Genomic DNA, 26,256 nt, shown 5'->3' with positions numbered 1-26,256 from the left:
CGCCTTGCAAGCGAGAGACCTTGGTTCAATTCCTGGTAGGGCGAAACCTTGGGCAAGTTTCCTTACTCCACACGCCTGATAATAATCCCTCAAGAAAATAAATAATAAAATTGGTCGCTTCAATCCACGACTGTTTGTGGGACACTGCTATGCGCAATTGGCTGCCGTGTTTCACCCACAAATATACAGTCAACTCACTTTACAGTATATTCTGTGAAGGGCTTTGAGACGTCTAGAAGACATGAAAAAGTGCTGTATCAAATGCAAGGATTATTATTATTTGAAATCTTTGCTTCTCCATTCAGTTTTGCAGACAGGATATTTACTTCATAAGCAAAATTGTAAAAACAAATATGGGTTTCTGTTGTTGTACACATTGGTTCATCTTTATTGTTTTTACCATTTCTTTTAACCAATTCCACCATGACTGTTTCTAAAGTCTTTGGAAGATTTGCTGTGCATTTGTTGCATTTATATTTAACAATAATAAATGAACCTGGCGAGCCATTCTTTCAGTGCAACTTCTCCTTTCTCTGCAGAAATGAATCCTTTGCACCTCCTTGAGTTCAGCTCTACTAATCTAACCAATTAATCACTGTATTTAGCACGTTTGCACCATAATAGAAAATGCAATATAACTAAATTAAATATTTGTTCAAGAGTACAAGCAGCGAAGAATTGTTGGCATCTAAAGAACCATACTTGTAATTTTCCACATTCAAATTTCACAGAATGTTTCAAATTTGCATTTTGCAATCTTTTAAGACTTCACCAGTCTTCCAAAGAGCTGGAGAATTGAATTTTCATAGTTTGTTTCAATGATTCTTTTTTCAAGATGGGCAACGTGCAGCAAAATGCAGACATTTTACTAACTATTTTTTTATTATCATTCTTCTTTAGGGTAACTATAAAAGCATCAAAGAAATGTTTGAAATAATGTGCTTTGTATTAATCAACATTTTGTTAGTCTTTTATAAAATGATTATTATTCAGTCTGAGAATTCTAAAGTCAGTATACCTGCAAGATCCACCTTTTTTCCTCTGTTCACCATTGTCACCACTTCCATACTGTATACTGTATATGAGCTTTCTGTCCTCAGATTGTTTTTTGCTTGGAAAGTTACTTTTTATTTATAACTTCCAAATGTTCAAAGAATGTTGAAGGATTTTTTTTATGGGCAACCCCTGGAGTTCAGCATTTGGTTTACAAAACATTTAGTTTCTTGGGAAAAAATCTAAACAACCTCCTCACGCTCAATCGTTAATGTCTTGACGATTTTAACTGTTTAGAACACCGAACCATGAATTTGTCAAACAAGGTACATTTCTGCTCTTCTATAGAGAGTAAACTGATTGAATTACCATTGATATTATGGTATATAAAAGGAAAATGACTGGAAGTTCCAAAGATTTATGCACTTAGGGTGGAATTTCAAACTTGCTCTCCATAAATCCAACAACAACAAATTGGATTTATATAGCGCCCTTCACGCCGGGGCATCTCAGAGCGTTTCACAGTAACGGATCCCGGGGCCGAGCCAGGGGGAAGGGGAGAAAGGTGACCAAAAGCGCGATCGAAAAGAAAGGTCTTCATCAGAGACCTGAAAATAGGGAGAGGGAGTGAGGTGAAGGGAGTAAGGAAGGGAGTTCCAGAGCCTCGGCGCATAGTGGCTGAAAGCACGGCCGCCGAGAGTGGAGCGGAGGATTCGGGGGACAAGAAGGAGGCCAGATCCGGTGGAACGAAGGCAACGGGCACTGTTTTGAGGAGAGAGGAGATCAGAGAGGTAGGGGAGTGCAGAGGAGTGGAGGGATTTGAAGACAAGGTTGAGGATCTTGAAGTCGATCCTCTCTGGGATAGGCAGCCAGTGCAGTCTGATAAGGACGGGTAATCGGGGAGTGGAGTTTGATGTGGGTGAGAATGCGGGCTGCAGAGTTTTGAATAATCTGGACTTTATGGATGGTAGTGGAGGGGAGGCCGACGAGGAGGGGTTTTGAGTAGTCCAGCAGAGAGGTGACAAAGGCATGGACCAGGCTTTCTGTGGCTTTCGGAGAGAGGTATTGGCGGAGACGGGTAATGCGTCGGAGGTGGAAGAAAGCGGTGCTGGTGAGGGACTGGATGTGGGGGAGGAAGGATAATTGGGGGTCGAACCAGATGCCTAGGTTGCGTATGGGTTTGGAGGGTTTTAGGGGGAGGTTGGGTAGATGGAGGAGGTGAGAACCGTGAGATTTTATACGTTGACGAGAGCCAAAGAGTATGGCTTCCGTCTTGTCAACGTTCAGCTGAAGGAAATTTGCGCTCATCCAGGCTGACAGAACATCAAGGGACTGGGGGTTGCAAAGTGAGGTGGAAAAATAGAGTTGGGTGTCGTCCGCATACATGTGGAAGTGTAACCCATGTCTGCGGATGACATCCCCAAGAGGGAGCATGTAGATCAGAAAGGGGAGGGGGCCAAGGATGGATCCTTGGGGTACCCTGCAGGTGACCGGGTGAGAGCGGGAGGAGAGCCGTTTGTGCAGATGTACTGCTGGCGGTGTATGAGGTAGGACTCGAACCAGGCGAGTGCGGTCCCACTGAGGTGGATGACGCAGGAAAGGCGGTGGAGGAGGATGACCAGCAAGTTGGCGGGGAGGGGGTCGAGGCAGCAGGTGGTCAGTTTCATGGAGGTGATGATGGATGAGAGGGAGGAGGGAGAGAAAGGAATGTAGGATGAGGGTCATGGTAGGATCAGATGATGGGAAGGGTAAGGGGGACAGACAGGGCGTGGTGGTGGGTGACAGAGGCAGGTGGATGAGGCTGCCTGGCGGATGTGTATTTTAGATGAAAAGAAGTCCATGACCTCCATGAAATCCAAGTATCCTCCTTTGTTTTATATCAAATTCTTTGTACTAAACAATATTTTTTCTCACTAATTACTGCACAGCATATCGGCAAGCTTCCTACACTAGTGGTGTGGATCCATCAATTTTGTTTGCAACAACGTTTATACTATATTCAAGATTTTTTTGCCTTAAATTGTCAATTTAATATGTCAGTCATTGCATTGCCAGATTTCATAATGCTGCTGATTGGCATGTTCTGGCATTCTATTTCAAAGATGTGGCATGAAGCTCTGTCGTCGAAATCGGGAAGGCAACGGGTACAACCCTGGTTTGTACTGAGTAATAATACCCTCCCAGAGCAACAGTGGGGCAGTTGTCTTCAGTGCTTTCGGGAAAAGTACAAAGAAAATCAATGTCACTTTCGATCACAATCCAGTAATCTGTCAGGTGGTGATGGTCAAATGGGATCGAGATGAAGTTTGTTTGTGAAACCGCCTTTTATATTTGTTCCTTATCTCCCCATTGGATCTCACAGGAATATCTGTCACAAAAGAGTAAATGTCAGCTTTAACTATGAGGGGATACAATACTTGAGGTCTGCGGAGGTCCAAAACGACAATAAACAAAAGGATTCAGTGGGAGATGGCTTAGACTTTGGAGAGAGGCATGGCAAATGACAAAATATTTTTGAGAAAACAAAAGAACCCAAATTATCGCTGATCCAGCAAAAGCGTTGAGTGTATTTCAGACCAAGTTATACCTGTGTATCCTTCCATGCAACCACTGATCTTTGAATTGTTTCTAGGGAGCTGCTCCTCCTGTTGGCCCTCCACCCACTGCTCAGCCTGTCCCTGGATTTGGGATGGTGAGTGGCAGACGTTTACAAGCATGTTTTTAAATTATGTGATATGACAAAATAGCCAATAATGGGCAAATTCAATTAACATACAATAAATTTGTAAATATTGAAATTAAATTAAATTTTCAGACGATGTGTATTGCAGATTAATACACAGGTCTCTGAGCACTCTGCTTATTGGTGATGTGATAACCTCAAGGGCTACAGCACTAAATGTACTTGTTTAATGTAGCCGCCCCCAGGTGCAGGTGTGTCCATGATGCCTCAGCAGCCAATGATGTACTCTCAACCCATGATGAGACCACCGTTTGGAGCTGGAGCCGTACCTGGAGCTCCGGTAAGGTTTATTGTTCAGAAGGTTTATGTTACCAGGGGTAGATTGGTCCACCTTGAAAAATCACATCTGTGCCAACATGTTAGCACAACAGTAAGAAAACAAAATGTGATTTTTATCAGAGACCGAGTTAGTCACAGGGCTGCCCGTCAGTCATACCAGTTAGTATCAGACGTATTGATATCAGTCAGTATCAGTAAATCATATTGATCAGAGTGTCAATCGTGTTGATTTCATCTTCAGCTGAGTTAGGTGGTGGAGAGGTTCACAGTGGTGGAAAGGGAACCCTGACCCTGAAGGAAATGAATGTGGAGAGTAAACTGCTTCACGGAGCAAAAATCCAAAAGGGGTATAAACAAGAAATATTATTAATCATTAAAAAAGATTAGCATAAAAAAATCAATGAGGGCACATTAAATAGTTGATCATTGAAACCTGCATTTACATATCTATAATGGCTGACTGATGTATACTTTTTCTCAGCAACCAGATTGTCGCTAATTCTGCAGCGGTGGAAATTTTCCATGTTACCTCTTCCCAGTGAATGGAGTTTACATAGTGTAAAATTGTTCTTGCATCTGCCCTACAAAATAAAAGTTTAAAAAGCCAAATTATTTTGCTTACTGAATGCATTGAAAGAAGAGGACAAAAGGAAATTTTAAATAGCTGAAGAAAATTTGCTTACACATTCAGACCTGCCCACGGAGAGTGTTATACAATGTTATTCTGACCACTTGTCTTATTAGAAGCTAATATATAAAAAAACTGTGATAAATATTTTAAAAATAGGTCTTTTCAGTGAAAATGCTTCTCACTTTTTTCCCTGTATATTTCTTGTATTGACAATTCCCAAACAAAAAGCTTCTAGCTTTGGATGTTATCTCTTTCACCAGGTCTCTGCTTTATTCTGCTTTGCACTAACACTTATGTGTACCTCCTCTGTCACTTACCAACTTACTGATCAATGCAAATGATAAGGTGATACTCAAGAAAATGTAATGTCATTACTGACCTGCTTTTTGATGCTAAGATACCATAGGAATTAATCTTAACCAGTTAACTTAATGCTGACTCCATTTACTGCACTGATATTTAGTCCTGATAAGACGTCTTGGACAAGATGGGTCAGAGAAAAAAAATTCCTGGGGTTGAATTCGGACTTAGTTGTATCTTAGATTTAACATTCAGACTAAGAGGTGTAGTGCTCAAAGACTTTGTGAGGTGACTGGTGGGGACAAAGTACCATGAGACTTACCAATCCTTTGTAGTGATAAGCTGTACAGCAGAAATCTATTAATCCTGAACGTATCACAAACAGAAAAACAAAATTCTTTGAAGTGTAGCAGGATTGTTCTTGTCTATGATTCTTAACTGAGAAAATGTCACAGCATCACCAGTGCTCTTCAAAGGAGGAATAAGAAAATGCTGGAGAAATTTACCAACAGTTAGAAGTAAAATCAAGCTACTAATGAAAGGAAATTTCTAACTGTTGTGGTGATTAATGCTGTAGGCACATTTATCTTTCTAAAGTACGATGATATTAGTATTTAGTAATACTGTATTTACAGTATTTCATGAGTGATTTTATTGCAATAATTTGTAAAATTTACTCATACGCAGGAGTTATTGCACTAGTTCAAGCAAAATGTGTAGAAGGACGAATTTCAATTTCAAGTGCACTGATTATAGCAGTGGAAGGGTGAGACAGATGCTTAAAATATTAATATTAAAATATCAGCAGATATCAGGTAGTATATCACTGGGAGTCGTACTAAAGTTGAAGGGAGTCAGAAGTCACATAAGACCAGATAAGAGGACTGTATCCCAATGCATTTTGCTTTCTGCTTATCTGGGGGACTTTATATAATGATTTAGAATGAAAGTAGCTGTAAAATATAGATGAATCTTTGCCGTCAAAAGGGGAACCTATTTTTATCTGAGTTACCACAATTCTAAGTGTTTTAGAAGGATGTACAAGCGAACCTCACAAAAACTTAGCAATTATATTATAAATTAGCTGCTAAAAATTGGCCAACATCCAGGACAACAACAATAACAACTTGGATTTATATAGTGCCCTCCACGCCAGACGGCGTCTCAGAGCGCTTCACAGTAAGGGATCCCGGGGCCGAGCCAAGGGCAGGGGGAGGAAGGTGACCAAAGGTGCGGTCGAAAAGAAAGGTCTTCAGCAGAGAGGGAGGGAGCGAGGCGAAGGGAGTGAGGAAGGGAGTTCCAGAGCCTTGGGGCATAGTGGCTGAAGGCACGGCTGCCGAGGGTGGAGCGGAGGACTCAGGGCACAAGGAGGAGGCCAAACCCGAAGGAACGAAGGCGTTTTGAGGAGAGAGGAGTTCAGAGAAGTAGGGGGGTGCAGAGGAATGGAGGGATTTGAATACAAGGGTGATGAGGACAACTCATCACCACTGATGTCACTGATGTCATTGCATGCACTGCTAAAATCACGTTCTGTGTGCTGCCCAATCACAGGAAGCGTGTTTATATTACTTCCTTTGTGAAAGAGAGGGCTTAGACATCCAAGTAAGTTAGATATGGAGTTTATCTGGCAGTAAGTGGGAACCTGTTGTTAGTCGATTGGTTGATCATTTTCTGGGGGTAATAATTCCTCCCAAAAAAAAGGTCAGTGAATTCACGATTGTTTGTGGGATATTGCTGTTCTGAATTGGCTGTTTCGCCCACAAAATACACAGTCACTCCACTTTACATTGTATTCTGTGATGAAGAATTCTGAGACATCTCAACGATGTGATAAGGTGCTATATCAAATTCAAGGATTATTATTATTATATCTGCCTTTATATTTTCTATGATTATATGGTTATTTCAGGTGAATAGTATCTCTTTAAAGCTATTCAGTAACTTGATTTCATCTATGAACAGCATTGATCTGTTGGTGCTACGAAGAAAGAGCTCTGACTGAAACTATCCCCTATAGAAGATTAGACTATCCTTTCACTACCAACTTTGTGTGACAATTAAATTAAGGATAAGAAGGTATAAATTATGAAAGTTGCATGGAATATTTTTAGTCATAGAACTGAAGGTATGGGCCCCGAAATGTGTACTAAAGTGCAATCAAAATCTAAGCATGCAAGAGAGATTGTCTTTCTGAAGTGGGATTGATGTGCATTATCCAGCAATGTAGGAGCTGTAGACCCATTGTATCTGATCTATTTTAAATTGAAGTTTAATATTGTCAATGGCTTCATTATCAATTCAGTAGTCTGTACCTTCTTTAATATTTAAAAAAAACTAAAATACAGTACAGTGAGTGGTGTTTTATAATATGGAGTCAAATTGTTGCATGAGCAGAATTTGCATGTGAGATATAATTCTGTTCTTTCTAATCTCTCTGCCTCACGATGCTGCTGCTTTTCCTGCTTTTCTTTGGCTGGTGTCTGCCTTGTTAGCTCTCCCCAAGTCCAACGCCTGCCACTCAGAGCCCCAAGAAACCACCAACAAAGGACCCTCTAGCAGATCTAAACATCAAGGATTTCTTGTAAACATAAAAAGGTACATTCCAGATTCTATCTGGGAATCATATTGTGGGTGCTGCAGGTTATATTTGCATGAATTTAGTGTGTGTAAATATGTATGTATTTAACACTGCATATAATATATGTGTATATATATATGTATTATGAAGAGTGATTGGTATAAATGTTAGAAATTGATTGCACCAGTTTCTGCTATAGGATAGGCATTCTAAAGCAGTATGGGCTAGCTCAAAAGCTCAGTGAATCATCATGAATTACCGCACCTTGTATATTAATATCATGTGGCATTTTTTCATAATTAAAAGTATACAAACCAAACAGAGTTCCATGCAACCCACCTACACATGAAAATTCCAGAGATGTTTATTGGAATGAAATGTACGCTCTCCCTGGAGGGACGCATCCTGCTTCCCCTTTTCTGGAAAGTATTTGACACAGATTCATAAGAGTTGAGGTTTGGGGTCCCCAGAGTGTGCATTGGAATGCTGCTAGAGTATAACCAGCTAAAATCGCACAACTTACCTTTTGCTTTCCTCATTTTCAACCAATGTCTCGCCCCTAGTTTATCAAAGTTTCAATAAATTGAACAATGCGGCTGAATCAACTTCGTAATCTTGAAAAGTTCTATCAGGTTCTGGTCCCCACATTATAGAAAGGATGTAGAGGCATTGGAGAGGGTGCAAAGGAGATTCACAAGGATGATCCCAGAACTGAGAGGTTATCCTATCAGGAAAGGCTGAAGAAGCTTGGACTCTTTTGAAAAGAGGAGGATAAGAGGTGACCTGATAGACGTCTTTAAAATGATGAAAGGTTTTGATAGTCTAAACATAGGGAAGATGTTTCCACTTGTGGGAGAGCCCAAAACCAGGGGCCACCAATATAAAATAGTCACAAATGGATCAAATAGGGAAGTTAGAAGAAATTTATTCACACAGAGAGTAATGGGAATGTGGAACATGCTACCACAAGGAGTTGTTGAGGCAAATAGCATAGATGTATTTAAGGGAAAGCTAGATAGGTACATGAGGGAGAAAGGAATAGAAGGTTATGGTTGAAGGCTTAGTTGAGGAAGGGCAGGAGGAGGCTCATGTGGAGCATAAACACCGGCAGAGACCAGTTGGGCCGAATGGCCTGTTTCTGTGCTGTATATTCTAATGTATTCTAGGTCATCTCATAGTCTTCTGTTTAACAAAGAGAATAAGACCAATTCCATTCATCAATAGTCATTATTTTGATTCCTGGGACCTGGTATTACCTAGATTGCATCCTCTCAATCGAGGTAAAACCAGGTTCCACAAATCAAAATAGATTGTCTCTGTATCATCTCATGGATTAGGGAATTTTCAATGAGAACTTCCTTTCTCAAATGGGATTGATTGTTCACCCATTTTGTGGCCACAGTTTGAATTGTATTTTTTNAATAATTAATTCTTATGTTGAAAAAGCTTATTGAAATTAATTTAATCTTTTCAAGGTGTAAACTATTCTGTGCTTTCAGCTACAGTGCCCAATAGACAATTTGACATTCAGCTGACCATGCTACCAGAGTGCAGATGACAAAGATGTGCATCTCTCTGTGTTATTTACTCTCGGTGTTTAGTGTTTACTCTACAGGACGGTACTGGTGGAACAAAGACATTTAAGTGGCATTTCAGAAAACCTTGTTTCAGTCATCATTTGCATTTTAAAAAAGGAATTAAGTAAAAGTGTTTTGTGCACTATATTTCAAGCACTATTGAAAATAAATGATCTAAATAGCAAATAGACCATTTTAGCTGTAACTTCATTTTGCACCATTCTTTTTAGGTATGCTATTTTTGCCCGTCAGTACTTTAAAGTACTTTAAGAATTATTTGCCATAGATTTTGTGCTACAAACAAGGATCTGAGCTCGAAAACATTTAGTGACTGGAAACCATTTAGTCTAAACATTCAAGGTGCTTTCGAACATCTGGCCTCATTTATTTCTGCTTTACTTTTCAGCTGCAGTTCATGCGATAATGGGACCCCTGAAGATTACACAGTTAAAAACTCAATACTTCAAGCAAGCCACCAGTTATGTTTCAGTGCTTATTCAGACTTCCATATTGTAAAAGGTGTAGCACAACTGTGAACGTAAATCTTAGAAATGTGTACTTTTTGGTGTTAAAGCCCTAAATTATCAGAAGTCGTGTATTTTGGATTAAGTGTTTTGCAACTTGAAAGGTGGGTGTATGTTACTGATGCCTTTTAGTGCTTCTCTGTACCTAGCTGGAATGCTTAGGTTGCAGATTTGCAGCTGTTGTGTGATGAACCATTTGGAGTAACGTGTTTGTATTTTTGAAAGTGCAAATGTATATAATTTAATTGCAGAGCCTAGGATGTCACGTCCGTTCTGTATACCTGTTACAAGCTTATAATCCTCATTCTGATAGCAATTTGCATATACATTAATGTGCTCTGCATCCTTTAAATCTTCCAAGTCTGAGGTTTTGTTGTCTGAAACAATTCCCACGTGCAAATTGGGTTAAACTTTCTATAAGACCTATTTTGTAAGGAAAGGTTTTTTTGTGCATTATGTTCAGAATTATTTATAATTCTTTAAAGTAATATAAAATTTGATGTGTTAAGCTTCCATAGTCTGCACTCATCTTGGCATAAGGAGGTATTATTTGACAAATGATATGCTAAGACAAATATTATCTAAACAGATTGCATATTTATATCTATACGTATGTTAAAATGTCATATTTAATTTCCTTTAAGTTACATATTATATTCTTTCTCGATGAACCAGCACTAAAATATTGAAGAGACGCAGTATGAAGGTTCTTACTTTGGCAAAGACAATAGTGGATTAAGATTCTCAGGTGTCTCTTCATTAAAGGGATTACAAGCTCGTTCAAAAGCACTTTTTCTGCCCAATATCAGCTGTTTCATGTCAGGGTTTGGATTCCCATAAAAGCAGCATATCTTAACTTACTTTTAAATGTTTATTTTAAAGGTCGTACTTTTAGCAGAAGAACATTGTTGTCTGTAAGTTTTTATATTGTGAATGGGTAGTCTCAAACCTTTACCCAGAAACACATCCGCATTTTTTCCACCTTAAAAATTACATTTACTGTGTGATTCCCAGGGAAGTTTCACGTTGTTTGCGTAAACTGCTTGGCAGATGGTGTCAGCATCTACAGAAGAGTTCACTGTTGATCAGTGGTATTAGTGTTCTCAGGCATGGCAGCTGTTTTGTAAAAAGGCTATGCAGTTTGAAGATGTTTCACTTCTGTCTCTTCAAATCTATCAGTATATCTATATATTGTACCATTCCAAGTAAATGTATCTGCAATTAATGTGGGGAAATACATTACATTTAAACTATTACCCTTTTTATTTAAATTTGTTTGATTTTCTGTTAATGATCCAGTGCATGTACGCCCTTTGAGATGCAATAAATCCGTTGAACATAGTAAACATACAAAAATGTTTCTGCTAAGGTAATTGCGTACATGTTTTTCGGTGTCCACATAAAGAGGTTTATTCTGAGGGTATTGAAAAGAGCATTTTCCTTTTGCATTCAGGTATAGTTGGGTTTTATCATTGTATGGAACAGTAGAAAATCTAGGCTCCCAAACATTGCTCAGATATGTAGCCTTATAAGAAATCTGCATGCTCATTCCATTTCTGATATCTATTTCAGGCATGTCAGATCCGAAACTACTCAATAAGTTACAGGATTTAGATTAGCAAACTCAACTCTGTGTCACTCTAATACAGTAGAATTGTATTACGCCCATTAATGGATATCAGTAGAACCCCAAAGTAGCATCCAGCAATGTTTCAAACCTAGATATCTAAGCTCGAATCAAACGTAGATATCTAAAGTGAAGCGGAACCACTGAAGACTACTACTTAATCACTATGGATCTGACCTTTGTGACATATGTAACATAATTTAGTGTCCTATCGTAATACAAACCTGCTTCGTTCAGTGAAATCAATGATATATTTACCATGTATGGCACTAATCTCTTAAGTAGGCTTACTCTCCTTTGGCGCAATTGGACAATGCTACTTTAGCTGAAAGTTCTAATTTTGTGTCCCTTTGCACTTAAGTTATAAATTCAGAATATGTTGAAAGTACTGTTTGGAGTAGTAAAGTTATTAATGTGTGTGGAAAAATGGGTACAGAGTGTGCTGAAAAGGCCGTTCTTCAATTCTTTCAAGTTTAACTTTTAAATGGGGGAGGAATTTGTTGCTCATCTTTTTTTTAAAAAAAGCATGGACTGGATTCATTTACATATAAAATAATGATTGTGCATTAATGAACTCACCTTTTACATAATTCTTTGCATAAGGTCTTTATTATTCCTAGTTAGGATGTGCTCCACTGGTTATGTGTAAGGTAAAATCTGCACCATTAAAATTGAACATGAAGATTGAACTCTTCCTTTATCTCTTAAGACCCACCCTTTCAATCCTATTCACTTGTTTGTACCATTGTCAACACCAGTTGTAATACATGTAATTTCATCCTTTGTGGAGATAAACCATTTCTGAACTGTCTTCAATTAGCCTGAACCCCAATCCTGGATATGCTTTCAAAAGGCTCTCAGAACTGACCAACAAATGTACAGATTTACTCTTTTGCCTCCAAATAATCTTGGCTACCATCTGGACGAATAAACAAAGCAATGCTTTGTGGTACCCTGTAGTTTAGTGGTTTGAGCACTCGCCCCTCAAGCAAGAACATGGTTTTGATTCCTGGCACGGCGAAACGTTGGCAAGTTTCCTTGCTCCATGTGGCTTTGTTGACCGAGCAGTCAGTAGGAATCCAGTTGATAGTCGATTGGCGGATTGCTTTTCTTAATAATTCCTTTAAAAGTAAATAACAAGGCTTTGGCTTTCAGAGTTAATAGAAGCAGAGCAGGAAGAATCCATGTCCCCAGTTACCAGTCTGTCAAGTCCTGCGGATGAGCCAAGCTAGCTGGTCTGTCACCAACAGTGCTCTGGTAGATTTTGAACTACCTCGCTCAGGAAACCTGATACCACAGCAGAGTATTGACCCAATTCTGAAATCCCTTTGTTTCTCGCCACCCGCACCTTCCTGGACTACCGACAGTAAATGAAATCAAAACATTTATAAAAAGGCATGAAATAACCTGCTTTGAAATAATAATGGACTTTTTTTAAGTCCATAGTATTACAATACACTAGAGTAGCCTTCCTATGAATACTTTATTAACCTGTACCTTGAAAGATTTTTTTTCGTGCATAGTCACAGCTCTGTTTCAGCTAATCAACACATTGATAATTCACCTTCACACATCCTTTGCTTTCCCCTTATAAAACTTTTTAGCAATGAATTGCACATTTATGCAGTGAAATTTACTTGTCAAAAAATAGGTCTGTTTTGCTTTTGGTATAAAACAGCATGCTTTAAATACTTAAAAGTTAATTTAAACTGAGATGTTTTGTGACTGACAGCACTAACTCATCTGAAAAATAATCAGGTACGTATTTGGACCAAACTCATCTCCAGATTTGCTTCATAAGATGTTTGTCCCATGATTCTAAAGGCCTATCACCTTGTTGTGCTCAGTAAAAAATAATTACTTACAAAGTCAGTTTTTCCAGAACTTTGGATTGTGGGTCATCCGCCTTTGGAGGTTTTCGTATCTATTGAATGACGAGCAATAAAGAAAGATTTTGACAACTTTTATTATTAGGTAATGATATTTCAGCAATAGCTGTGCTCACTCTCCACAGGTATCTCTGTAATATGTTACAGCCCAACCAAGAACATTCTTTATATCGAATGAGATAATTTCGCAAACAAAATACACAGTCAATCCAGTTTACAATATATTCTATGAAGCGCTTGAGATGCCTCAACGACATGATAAGGAGCTATATCAAATGCAAGGATTATCATTATTTTAGAATGTTTTGAATGTTTAAATTATAGCTGTTCTTTCACATTCAGCAGATGTGGGATGGCCAATAGTCATTAGTAAACCTCATATTTTTCCCTTTAATTTTAAAGTTTCAAAGGAGAGAATTTTTTAAAAAGTAATGAGGGAAATAAAATGGTTGCAGAGATGATTCACAAATTTATGACACAAACAGACCTGCTTCCAATGTTAACTCCTGCTTCAAACTTTATAAATTTAAAATTGCGCCTTCTAGTTCGTTAACACAAGGTAAATAGACTGCTTACATCTGTGTCATTTATGCCTCTTACCATTTTGAAGATCTGAATCGTGTCTTCTTTCTCTGTCAGTTTTGTGTAGAACGCGTCCAGTTCTTTGACTCTCAGTACCATAATCATACTTATTGCTCTTTCTGAACCCTCTCCAATGTTTCATACTTTTGTTTTAAGAAAGCACTTACCACTGTTGCAGGAATATACAGTTCGGATAGATTGGGTACTATTTGGCACTGGGTTATAGCAAATGATGCAGCAAAGTTAACAATATTCTCCAACATCTTGTTTGTAAATTAAGAAAGCAGAAGTTTTATAATCTGGAAAAGGTGGCTACATTTCTAATTTCCTGTACACATATAACACATTGTAGTACTCACATTGTTAAGTCTACAATACAATATGTAATTCTTATATTGCATTTACATTGGTAGAATGTCTAAAAGCATCCCACGGTACTGGATGGCCACTCAAACTGGGAGTAGGAGCCAAGGGGAGTAAAGAGTGGGGCAAGTTGATCGAAGGGTGGTCAAAGAGGACGTTTTAAGTCTACACAGTCCCAAAAAAAAATTGGCTATTTTAACATCAGCTTTCTCAAATAGACTGGTTACATCTGTCTCATTTTTGTCTTTTACCATTTTTGTATTTAATATAATAAAGGCATATTACCTTTTAAGTTAAGCAAGTGTTTATATAGGACTGTCATTTAATGTAAATCACATACAGTTATACTGTGGCAAATATCTTGGAAATAATTCAATGAAAAAAATGTAAATCAAAATGAATCCTCGTCATTCAATGCATTCAGCCTATTGATCTAATAAATATTTATTCGCTTAATGAGAGCTACCAACACAGAAGGTCAGGATGAGGTAAGGCCATTCAGCCTCCCCACTTGATCATCTAGATACTATTTCAAAACCGAGACAGTGCCTCGGACAGCACAAGACAAGATATAGAGTGAAACTCATATGAGTCTTATATTTATAAATCATACAATTGCCTAAGTCGTACATGCACTCGAGTGCCATTCAGTTTCCTACCAAAAACCCTTTGATTTCTTTGCAACGAAGCAAGTAAGTGCCCATGTGGTGACGAGTCAAGACTTAATTTTCTATAATTCAATGTAGCGATAGGTTAACTAGCAATTCAAAGCAGCTATTAAGTGCAGTAGAGACATTACAAGTTAGGAGATGAATTGCACAGGATTTGGGATATGGGACAAAGAAACCATTACGATTTGGCATTTATTGATTCATAAAATACATAAAAAAAGCATGGACTGGATTCATTTACATATAAAATAATGATTGTGCATTAATGCATTAATGAACTCACCTTTTACATAATTCTTTGCATAAGGTCTTTATTATTCCTAGTTAGGATGTGCTCCACTGGTTACGTGTAAGGTAAAATCTGCACCATTAAAATTGAACATGAAGATTGAACTCTTCCTTTATCTCTTAAGACCCACCCTTTCAATCCTATTCACTTGGTTGTACCATTGTCAACACCAGTTGTAATACATGTAACTTCATCCTTTGTGGAGATAAACCATTTCTGAACTGTCTTCATTGAAGTAACCATGCACAGTGCAGGTCATTGATTAAGTCATACATGATACAATTTATGCAAATTTGCTTGCATACTTTGCATAAGTCATATTAAATGTAATTGTCGCAACTAATACGACTTATGCAAGTTTTCCTTTCCTACTGTTCTCAACTCAAAAGTGAAGGGAATAGATATCAGGTTTGAAAATATGTTGATTTCTAACAGGATCCTGAGTTGTATAAAGTGGGGACTCCCTATAGTAACTTTAAATACGTCATTGCCAACTCACGAGAACTCTGCTCCAACACAAACTAAAACACGCATATTAATTCAGGGTCGAATAAGAAACGTCCCTCTGCAAAGGAATCGAGAGAAGAAACAGACTCCTGCCACGGAAATCTGCTGAGCTAACTATCCAAGCAGTTTCACTGAGATGCCTATCTGTGCAACAGAATGACTGTTCCTCTTCGACTGTGCCTTCGGCAACTCCCACCCCACCCCCTTAACTTTCCTGCTCAGTGTCAAGCCACGTGCTGTTACGTGCTCCATGACATTAGCTGCGTGAAGTGCACAATATAAATGCAAATTATATCAAAGTCCATAAAATGTACAGCTCGGAAACAGGTCAATTAGCCCATCCAGTCCAGTCAGTGTTTATATGCCTCACAAGTTCCCAACCTACATCTTTAGTCTCATATTCTGGCTCTTTCCCCACATTCCTCAACTTTATTCTCCAATTTTGCTATTTTGGATTTACCTTCTCAGTCTCATTTAGAATCTTGTAGAAGTCTTGTTCAAGATGCCCCTCCTTTCAAATCTGAAGAGTCCTAGCCTATCTCATTCCTCTAATCCCAGGGATCATGTTGATTGCTCTCTTCTGCATGGCCTCTCGGGCTAAACTGTGACCAGGACTGTTTGCAATATTCTGTCTGTAGCCTGACCAGAGCCCTCTATAGCTTAAGCATCACATATGAAGACTAAGTTGGCAATATAGCGTAACAATTTTGTAGTAGGTGATTCAAACTACTAGAACAGTGTTGATATTTATCACCAAAGTTGAGTTAATTTATTACGCATCATTATTTTTACCTTGTTGGGTTCTGGCAAGCTTGAAAATTGCACTCGGCTTATCTTTTGTAATAAATCTTAGCAGCTGCCACACTGGAACACAGTCCTGATCAGGGTAGGCAAAGTAAACTGCTGTGCCCATTTGTTCTGGAAATTGAATTCCTATCAGAACACAACTGTGTGGTTGATATCTTCATGGTTCTGTAGATTAAACACAAACTTCTGCTTTGATACCTGCTGAAACTGTCTGAATCTGCAGCCAGAGACAAAAGATGCAGATGTTATACAATTTATCCTTTGCAATGTCTAATTTTTAATTCAGTTGGTAAATATATAATTACCATATAAATATTATTGCTCATCAGACCTAAAATTCTGTCCAAAATTCTGTCTTTACATGTGTGGAATTTAGAGAGTAAAATAATACAACCCATCTTAATATCCTAGCAAGATACGTAGGTAGATAGATATTTGTTAGGTCAGGTATTAAGGGATATGGGACAAGGGCATGTAATTGGACTTGAGGTAAAGATCAGCCATGATCTTATAAAATGGTGGAACAGGCTCAAGGGGCTGAATAGCCTACCCCTGTTTCTATGTAGACCCTTTTTTGTAGGATAAAAGTTTCATTAAAAAACTTGATTGGACCTCACTATTGGGTAAGATTCGGATTGTCATTATTTTTCTCTGTAAACGCCATTGATTTAGACTGTTTCAGATCAGTGCTGAGTTATGTTTAGTATATATTGGCATGAACACGCTACAGGCTACTGTAAGAAGGGGTTGTCATGGTTAGGGTGCACAACTGGTAGTAAGGGGTACATGTTCCTTTGAATGAAACTTTATATCCAGCTATTTCTGTCTTCAGATATAAGTATCTGTCTCTTAGACAAGAGTCAGTTCTGTATTACATATTTCACTCAAAACAATGGCATTTTCCTCAATACTCAGGGGAAGATGGTTTCTTTTAACAATGGCACTCAAAATGGGCAGAGTTCCATTGAACCTGAGGAGCAGCAGGTAAGTGTTAATGTCTCCAGCCAGCATGGTATATATTGCTGCCTTCTTGGCAAAGCTTCCCAGAAGCAATCCTTTCCTGTCTTCTAAATTACGAGATACAACTTGAAGGTGGCCAAATGTATAGTAAGTGCTTTCCCTGCTCGTAGCAACCTTCTCATTGATTTGAGAGATGTCTTCATGGTTCAATGACTGGATGTTGCTTTTAAGACTCTGGCAAAAGGTTTTGTTGCACCAAAAGGATCGCTCTCAGTTGTTCATGAAGAAAATAAAATTCCGTATTCGAAGACCTGAGCAGATAGCAAGACATAACTGTGAGACTGAAAGTGGTATGATTGTGGTAAGGCTGCCATTAATTTTATTCTTTGATGTCTGGCCTATTTTTCGGAGGCATGTTTGTAGCTCTGTATATTTGTGTAAAATCTACACACTTGGTTATACTTTGTAAGTGACATAAGTTTATGGGGTACTGTTGTAGCAAAGGCATTCTTTACTCGTTACTTTGAATTAACCAACAATGTGCTATTATATTTGCAACAAACTTTCAGGTTTAATCCACTTCTGAAAAGATAGACTTTGATAAATACAATAAATGATAATTATGGACACTGTTAATCATTTTCTTTCTGGACTTACACTCATGGCATTTGTACGCTGTGTCGTATGTTTCCTCATCAGCTATCTGACAGGCATCTGCCTTCAGCAAGGTGGAATGATCTTTATAGGACAGCAACCTTGATGTTCTGAGTGCAAGTCCATTGCTGCGTACTGCTGCTTAATCCAGATCTTTATGTGAGGGGCTTTGGCAAATAGGCATACTATGAAGCTAACTCCACCTTCAGGGTGCTCAGTAACAGGTCAGTGTAATATTAATAATAATAATCCTTGTATTTGATATAGCGCCTTATCAGGTCTTTGAGACGTCTCAAAGTACATCACAGAATATACTGTAAAGTGAATTGACCGTATATTTTGTGGGCGAAACATAGGGTCGGAGTCCTCCCTCTCTGCAGCTGTTTCCCATATTTGCCACAAATCCACCTTGCTGCTCGATCCTGGACTTTGCTACATCCCCAGGAGCTCAGATCCATAAGGAAGATTGCTTGCCCACAGTCTGATATGCCACAAGCTTGACTTGCATTGGGACCTTGCTGTCCTTGAAGAGGGATGAGCATGGCCAGAGTGCTCTTCACGCCTTCTCTTGTCGGTCCTTCAGGACAGTGTCCAGGCAAAAGTTGTCCACCACAACTCACAGGTACGGATAAGAATCAACAATTTGGATTGATTTCCCCTTGTAAATTCCAATCAGTACCCTCAATGTCTTTTCTTGAGCTGTGCAGAACATGATTCCACACTTGGGGCACACACCAGCATGTCCTACTGTGTGGCCCAGTGTTCATGATGCACAAAATACAGCACAACCCAGTGCAGCACAAAAGCTCTCTAGGTGAATATGCCAGCTCCCCAATATCACCCACATAACGTGCAGCCTGATGAAATTTTGTCTCCGCTTTGATTCATGAAGCCATGAATGTTTGAAATTTTGTATTTAGTGCTAAAAAGATTGGGTTTCATACTTTGACATAGCCAGTTATGTAAATCTTGCAGATGATAGAATAGTTTTAAAATTACAGACAGAGTTTGAGATTGAATATACTGGATAACCCTTGAGGGCACTTTAGTATTTGTATTGGACACCATTAGAAGTAGACTATTATTCCTTTCTCCCCTAACAGTTCAGTGATTCATCACCCAGGAGTTGATCTGGCCCATGGGAAGAATATAATCCTTTCCAATGAAACCAAAATATCAGTGATCTGTTGTATGAGTCCTTTTTTTTAACTTGGTGGCAAGCACTATGCTCAGAAATTTAGAACTTGTGGAGTCCTGTAGTTCAGTGGTTAGAGCACTCACCTCGCAAGCAAGAGACCTGGGCTCTCTATTCTTGGCAGGGCAAAATGTTGGACAACTTTCCTTAGTGGAGTCCTGTAGCTCAGTGGTTAGAGCACTCGCTTTGCAAGCGAGAAACCTGAGTTCAATTCCAGGCAGGGCGAAACCTTGGGCAAGTTTCCTTACTCCACATGCCTAATAATAATCCCTCCAAAAAACAAAAACAATAATTAAATTGGTCATTTTCAATCTACGACTGTTTGTGGGACATTGCTGTGCGCAATTGGCTGCCGCGTTCGCCCACAAATATACAGTCAACTCACTTTACAGTATATTCTGTGAAGCGCTTTGGGACGTCCTCCCGACGTGAAAAGCGCTATATCAAATGCAAGGATTATTATTATTATTATTATTATTCCACATGCCTCTGTTTACCTAGCAGTAAGTAGGAACCCGGTTGTTAGTCAAATGGCGGATCACTTTTCTGGGGATAATAATCCTTCAAAAAAAATCATTAATAATTTGGTCACTCATTCCATGACTGTTTGTAGGACACTACTATGCACAATTGGCTGCCACGTTTCGCCAAAAAAATACACAGTCAATTCACTTCTGTGAAGCGCTTTGAGATGTCTATAAGACGTGATAAGGCGCTATATCAAACGCAAAGATTATTGTTTTTTATTATTATCACTGATTTGAAGACTTGAATTTGAGTGTCCAAAGAGTTACAATCAAAAATAATAATAAACTTTACATTTGGTATATAGAGCTGGGTTTATCTTTTGCGGACATGGCATCAAAAACATCTGTGGGCCCACATTTTTATGTGCTCTATTTATAAATGGTGGCATATTGGTTCCCTTAAAGGGCTCGGCATTTTGAGGTAAAATAGTGGCGCCAATTTTTGTAGGACACTCAGCAGCCAATTAGCTCACTGCAATGTCCCACAAACAGCTATGATGTAAATGACCAATTTTTATCCAGGGGATTCAGAGTATTCTGAAAAGAAAAAGAGGTTCCACCAATATCCTGTCTCTTTTCAAGTAGTGCAATGGGATCTTTAACGTCCACCTGAACAGACAAACAGAACCTCGGTTTTAACGTCTCATCCAACGGCCATGCGGCCCCAACACTGCATTGGAGTATCAGCCTAAGACACTGAGCTCAAAGTCCCCTATGTGGAGTTTGAACGCACAACCTTCTGAGAGTGGAGAACGTGACTGATTGAGCCAGGTTGATACTTCGGTTACCCCCAAGTTGTACAGCAACACTGTTGAAGGAGTCCTGTAGCTCAGTGGTTAGAGCACTTGCCTTGCAAGCGAGACACCTGGATTCAATTCCAGGCAGGGCGAAACCTTGGGCAAGTTTTCTTACTCCACAGCCTAATAATAATCCCTTCAAAAACAAAAAACAATAATAAATTGGTAATTTTCAATCCATGACTGTTTGTGGGACACTGCTGTGCGCAATTTGGCTGCCGCGTTTTGCCCACAAATATACAGTCAATTCACTTTACAACATATTCTGTGAAGCGCTTTGAGACATCGAGAAGACGTGAGAAGTGCTATATCAAATGCAAGGATTATTACTATATTATTATAAGAATAAAATACAGGGAGATCGTCACCTTTGTATCTCAGTCCAGGCCTTGGGGGTGGGAGTAGTTTACTGTGTTTGTATAAAGATATTTATTATACTGTATATCTAATCTCAAAGTTTCTAGCAAAACTTTCATAATATTCACCCTTAATCACATCGCTATTATTTTATTCTGATATCGAACCCACGTCTCTCGCTTGCGAGGCGAGTGCTCTAACCACTGAAATACAAGACTCCGTGGTTAGAGTGACTTTGCAGCAATTACTTGAAAAGTAATCCTTCATTTCCAAGCACTCTTTCCCCTCAGCCCCAGCAGCACAGAAATCACTGTGATAATGTGCAGTTATTGCTGTTGTCTCTTCATACCAATCCTTGTTCCTTAACAGATACTCATGCAATTATGAAGGATTTAACTGATATAGCATCAGTTGGTTTTGCTTGGAGTCTCTCTCTCCCACACATTTTTTCTGTCGAAAAAAAACCTCTTATCTCACTTAAGGCTTGTTCATATCCATTCCTATTCCCATAGTCAGTTAAATCACTCGACTATGTCTACATCATTTATACTTCTCAACATTTGATGATAAGTTCATATTAAAATAATAATCTTGCATTTTAATCGCATGCCTATAACAATGAAAATTCTCAAACAGCTTTACAAGTAATTGCTGCAAAGTCACTCTAACCACGTCTTGTATTTCAGTGGTTAGAGCACTCGCCTCGCAAGTGAGAGACCTGGGTTCGATTTCTGGCAGGGCGAAACCTTGGGCAAGTTTCCTTATTCCACACACCTGATAATAATCCCTCAAAAAAAACAATAATAAATTGGTCACATCAATCCACGACTGTTTGTGGGACACTGCTGTGCGCAATTGGCTGCCGTGTTTTGCCCACAAATATACAGTCAATTCACTTTACAATATATTCTGTGAAGCACTTTGAGAAGTCTAGAAAACGTGCAAAGCGCTATATCAAATGCAAGGATTAATATTATTATATAGTTGTTTTTGGCGAACACAGCAGCTAAATTGCACACAGGATGGTCCCACAAACAGTCCTGATCTGAATGTTTAGTGGTGAATCTCAATGTATTTGGCAGTGATTCTCTTGATAGATGTGCAGTATAAATGGGGTCTCAGACACCGCAAATGGTTCCTGAAGTCATCCGGGGGGATTCTCACAACTGTCTCTTTAATAACATTTAGAACAAAACAGAAGCTCATGTGCAAATTCCAAAACCAGACGCTTGCTTTGATTCCAGCCCAAATGAATGCAATGAGGAGCAGGCAGTACTCTACTGTACTGTGTAAGCATGACTTCCTGCTAACTCCACATTCCTGCGGACCAGGAGCACAGCCACTTACATTTAAACATAGTATAAACATTTCATGGTTCACGTCTCTCTCGACCTTTTCTGCAGTGATATTTATTTTGACTGCAAATCTGTCCTCATCATAACTTAGGGCCCAAGCCTAGAGAGATCCTTCTTCCCTAGTCCAGCGCCTCCTGAATGCATTAAAGGGATGTGATCATAACTGGTGACTGATTTGCTGGGTATGTATCTGTTACCCTCGTCTACAGCACTAACCTACTGCATCAAACAACTCACCTTGTGATCTCAAATACCCAATACATATCAACTTCACATGTTTTCAGCTAAGTCATAACATGGAGTGCCAACGTGATCATAACAAAGAAACCACATTAGATACATTTTAATTTCAAAATCGTAACCCAGATGCAAGAGTATTCACGGAAGCCCGTATTTACCAATCTGCCAGCGACCCAGCAGCCAAACAAAATTGCTTAACAATAACAATGTTATTGTCCCCTTGCACTGTGGATTCCTGCTGTCCTCAGCCTGATCTCTGAAGCTTTCCAGGCTGAGGAATAGGGGAGAGAGTGCAGACCTACCACAGTCTGCTTACATTGTCACACTACACGCCCTGAGCTCACTCTCCGGGGAATCACCCTCTTAAAAATTGTTTCAGATGCTGCTTGTTATCTATTACAAGTGTTTCTCCCTCTTCTATAGAGTTGAGCTTTGCTTTCAACTTTGCTGTAGAAACATTGCTATATGTGTGTATATATATATATATATAATTACAAAAATAATTATAATAATAATGATCCTTGCATTTGATATAGCGCCTTATCAAGTCCTCGAGACATCTCAAGTGCTTCACAGAATATACTGTAAAGCGAATTGACCGTACATCTGTGGGCGAAACGCGGCAGCCAAAAATGAAAATATTCTGTGGTTTATTGGCCATCTTAACAAAACATATCAGTGCAGTAACAATGCTAATATTGTCACTGATCGTCCAGAATTATTCAGTTAGTTGTTTACCTATGGCGGACTTACCTTGGAAAAATGTAACTGCATTCCACTTCGTTATATAGCACATTGCAAATATCTGGACCTGTGTATAATGTACTCCATCCAAATTAATGCATATGCAGGGCATCTGGCTCGCTTTGTTTAGACTTAGCTCTGCAGCAAGAAAGCATACATATATATATACTGTATAAAATTGTGCCTTTAAGCCCCATGTCAGGACTTCAGTTCAAAGTCTAGGCTAATAGAGTACTGGGGGAAGGACTGTGTTGTTGGTGGTGCCGTCCTTTGGATGAGATGTTAAACTGAGGATCTGTCTGCCTTTCAGGTGGATGTTAAAGATCCCATGGCATGGCAAATGCTTCTCTGGCCTTACTTAATCCTACCTCTGTGGCTTCCTACAACCATACTGGCCTGGCCGTTCCCTTCGTACCAGCTTCATGTCCCCCACCTTATCTGCTCCACCACCAGTGGGCCATTCTGCCCTCGCTTTCTGGAACTCCATTTTGGAGTCCTTCCAATTTGCTCCCCTCCACCCAAATTCAAAGCCTATCTCAACACTTACCTCTTTGACCACACTTTAGGTCATTTTCCCCTCCCCTCTCTTCAGCCCTCTTCATTCCACCTTCAACTCGGGTGCCCTGCCATTAATGTCAAGCGCTTTGAGACGTCCTCCCAATGTGAAAGGGCCATATAAATGTAAGTTTAATTCTATTTGAAAAGAAAATAGAGTTTCTCACAGATACCAAGCCAACAATCCCTCAGATAAAATTTGTCATTTACCACATCGCTGTTTTTGGGAGCTTGCTGCATACAAACTGGCTATCGAGCCTGCCTAAAACACAATCCCTATACTTAAGAGTAATTACTTGCAAAATTGCCTTGAGACATTTTGATTTTAAAGGTGCTGTGTACACGCTAGGATTATTTATAAGCAAATTCAATCAGATCTTTGGACACAGCAGTATCCCACAAATAGTGATGAAGTGATGAATATATTATACCCCAAATGCATACTTATATATGCACACATGCACACACACCAAGAATATGTACAAAACGATAATATTTGGATTTGATATGGCGCCTTTCATATTCCAAGGACATCTTAAAACGCTTCACAGTATTTACAGTAAAGTGTAGTGACTGTGTATTTTGTAGGCAAAGGTGGCAGCCATATACACACAGCAGTGACCCACAATCAGCGATGAAATGAATGACCAATTTTATCTGGGGGATTGTTGCCCGGGACACGAGAGACATTCCCTTCTCTTTGTGAATAGTGCTATGGTATCTTTAACAACCACCTGAACAGGACCTTGGTTTAATGTTTCATCTGAAGGATGGCACATCCAGCAATACACTGCACCGTAGCACCGCATTGGAGTGTCAGCATGGACTATGTGTATTCAAAGTCCTGACATGGGGCTTGAATCCACAACCTCGTAGCCACACACACATACTGTATACACTCGCTCAGACATATATATATATATATATATATGTGTGTGTGTGTTCGCATGTATGAACAGACACGTATAACACATGCACAAAATATTGCTACAATGTATAAAGGAAGGTAAGCTTATTGTACTGTGGGGTTTGAGATTGTTCTCACTCAGCTCCTAATTACCAGTCAGGCCAACAGATAGGGTTGTCATGGCAAGACAAGCAACAGGAAATTTAAAATAGTAAACAGTGTGGTTTCATCGGATAAAATGACATTGGTATCGAAACACATACTTCAGTTCCCTACTACCTAAGCAGTTTTTTTTTCTTTTTCACCCTATTCATTCTCTCCCCAACCCCCACCCACACACACACATATTTCCCTCACGCTGTTTCCCATCCCAGGATAAGGACATTATTCCCATGTCAGGACATTCCAGAACTGCCAAACAAAAAATGACTCTCAGAGTCCTTGCTTGGTATTTGAAGACTTAATCACAGCAAAGGATCTTCACACACACGTGTCAGACCAAAACAATTTAGCAATGAAGTGGATATTCTCTAATCGCTTTTTTGTTTCCATTTTAATACTTTCACCCTCCTGTCAGCTTGGCTCAGATATTAGCATTCTTGCCTCTGAGTCAGAGGGTGGTGGGTTCAAGCTTCATCCAGGACTTTAAACTCACAGTCAAGGCTAACATTCCAATGCACTACCTGGGGAGCGACACATTGTCAGAGATGCCCTCCTTAAAATAAACTATTAAGTTGGGGTCTCGATTGCCTGTTAAAGAATTCATGACACTATTTGAAAGAGTCAGTTGCTTCCTAGCAGGATCCTGGTGAACGATCGTCCAGGATTGGTCATTCACTTCATGGCTGTTTGTGGGATATTTCTGTTTCCAAATTGGTTGCCTTGTTCACCTACAAATACAGTTACTACACTTTACAGAAGATTTGTGAAGCACTTTGAGATCTAGCCAACATTATAAATCCTATACAAATTGCAAATATTATTTATCTTTAGAATTTTTTTTGTAAAATCTTAGATTTAAGATGTAATTATTCTCAAAATTCATCCTTGGAGATTATGATATCTTGTGACAAGTGACAACTTCCAGAATATGGACCTCGGGAATATCAAGGTGGCTGGAAACATCACAGGATGTTCTTTAAAGGTCCTCCCACTATGTGGAAGGCAAATATCCGTCAGATAGCCGACGAGGGAACTCTGAAGGTGACAGCTGCTGGAAGGCGTTACCTGGAGTCCGAGTCCATGTTCATACATCCAGCTCTTGGAATCCACCTTGACTGGTTTGCAGAGAGCAGCTGCGGCTCAATCTCCGCACCTCCATATGGTGGAACCATTGCTCAATGGGAAGGGGAATGTGTCTTGAGCTACAGGTAGGAATATGGTGCCAAGCTCACAGGGATTTCCTGCTTTCTGCCATTCACCTAATGAGGGCTCAAACCTGCACTTGTCAGATGTCAAATGATTGACTGGTGACTCCAAGGTAACATGTTTGTCTATGGAATGTAAGAATTGAGCCAGCCCTCTGCGGCGGTTTCGGTAGTTCAGTTCGTGAGCCAGGCGGGTCCACAGTATTCCAGGGCACTGCTGATGATTGCACAGCCAGCC

The 26,256-nt window shown here is 39.4% G+C and overlaps 1 protein-coding gene and 1 pseudogene across 2 annotated transcripts in view; one reads left to right on the top strand and one right to left on the bottom strand.

Moving 5' to 3' along the window:
- The window catches only part of snap91a (synaptosome associated protein 91a), a 146,728-nt gene extending 134,787 nt beyond the window's left edge, over positions 1-11,941 (top strand). For both annotated transcript variants that reach the window (XM_042332911.1, XM_042332910.1), the window contains 4 exons: positions 3,626-3,685; positions 3,912-4,016; positions 7,439-7,541; positions 9,508-11,941. In XM_042332911.1, coding sequence (XP_042188845.1) covers positions 3,626-3,685; positions 3,912-4,016; positions 7,439-7,531 — 258 coding nt within the window. In that variant the 3' untranslated portion in view covers positions 7,532-7,541; positions 9,508-11,941. The remainder of the gene's footprint in view (positions 1-3,625; positions 3,686-3,911; positions 4,017-7,438; positions 7,542-9,507) is intronic.
- Positions 11,942-13,783: 1,842 nt separating this feature from the next.
- Positions 13,784-25,985, bottom strand: LOC103178351 (annotated as a pseudogene).
- Between the last annotated feature and the right edge of the window lie 271 nt (positions 25,986-26,256).

The sequence above is a fragment of the Callorhinchus milii genome, unplaced genomic scaffold, assembly GCF_018977255.1.
Source record: "Callorhinchus milii isolate IMCB2004 unplaced genomic scaffold, IMCB_Cmil_1.0 Scaffold3, whole genome shotgun sequence".
In the NCBI taxonomy this organism is placed as follows: Eukaryota; Metazoa; Chordata; class Chondrichthyes; order Chimaeriformes; family Callorhinchidae; genus Callorhinchus; species Callorhinchus milii.
The sequence above is the reverse complement of the archived record's forward strand: the minus strand, read 5'-3'. Positions and strand labels throughout refer to the sequence as shown.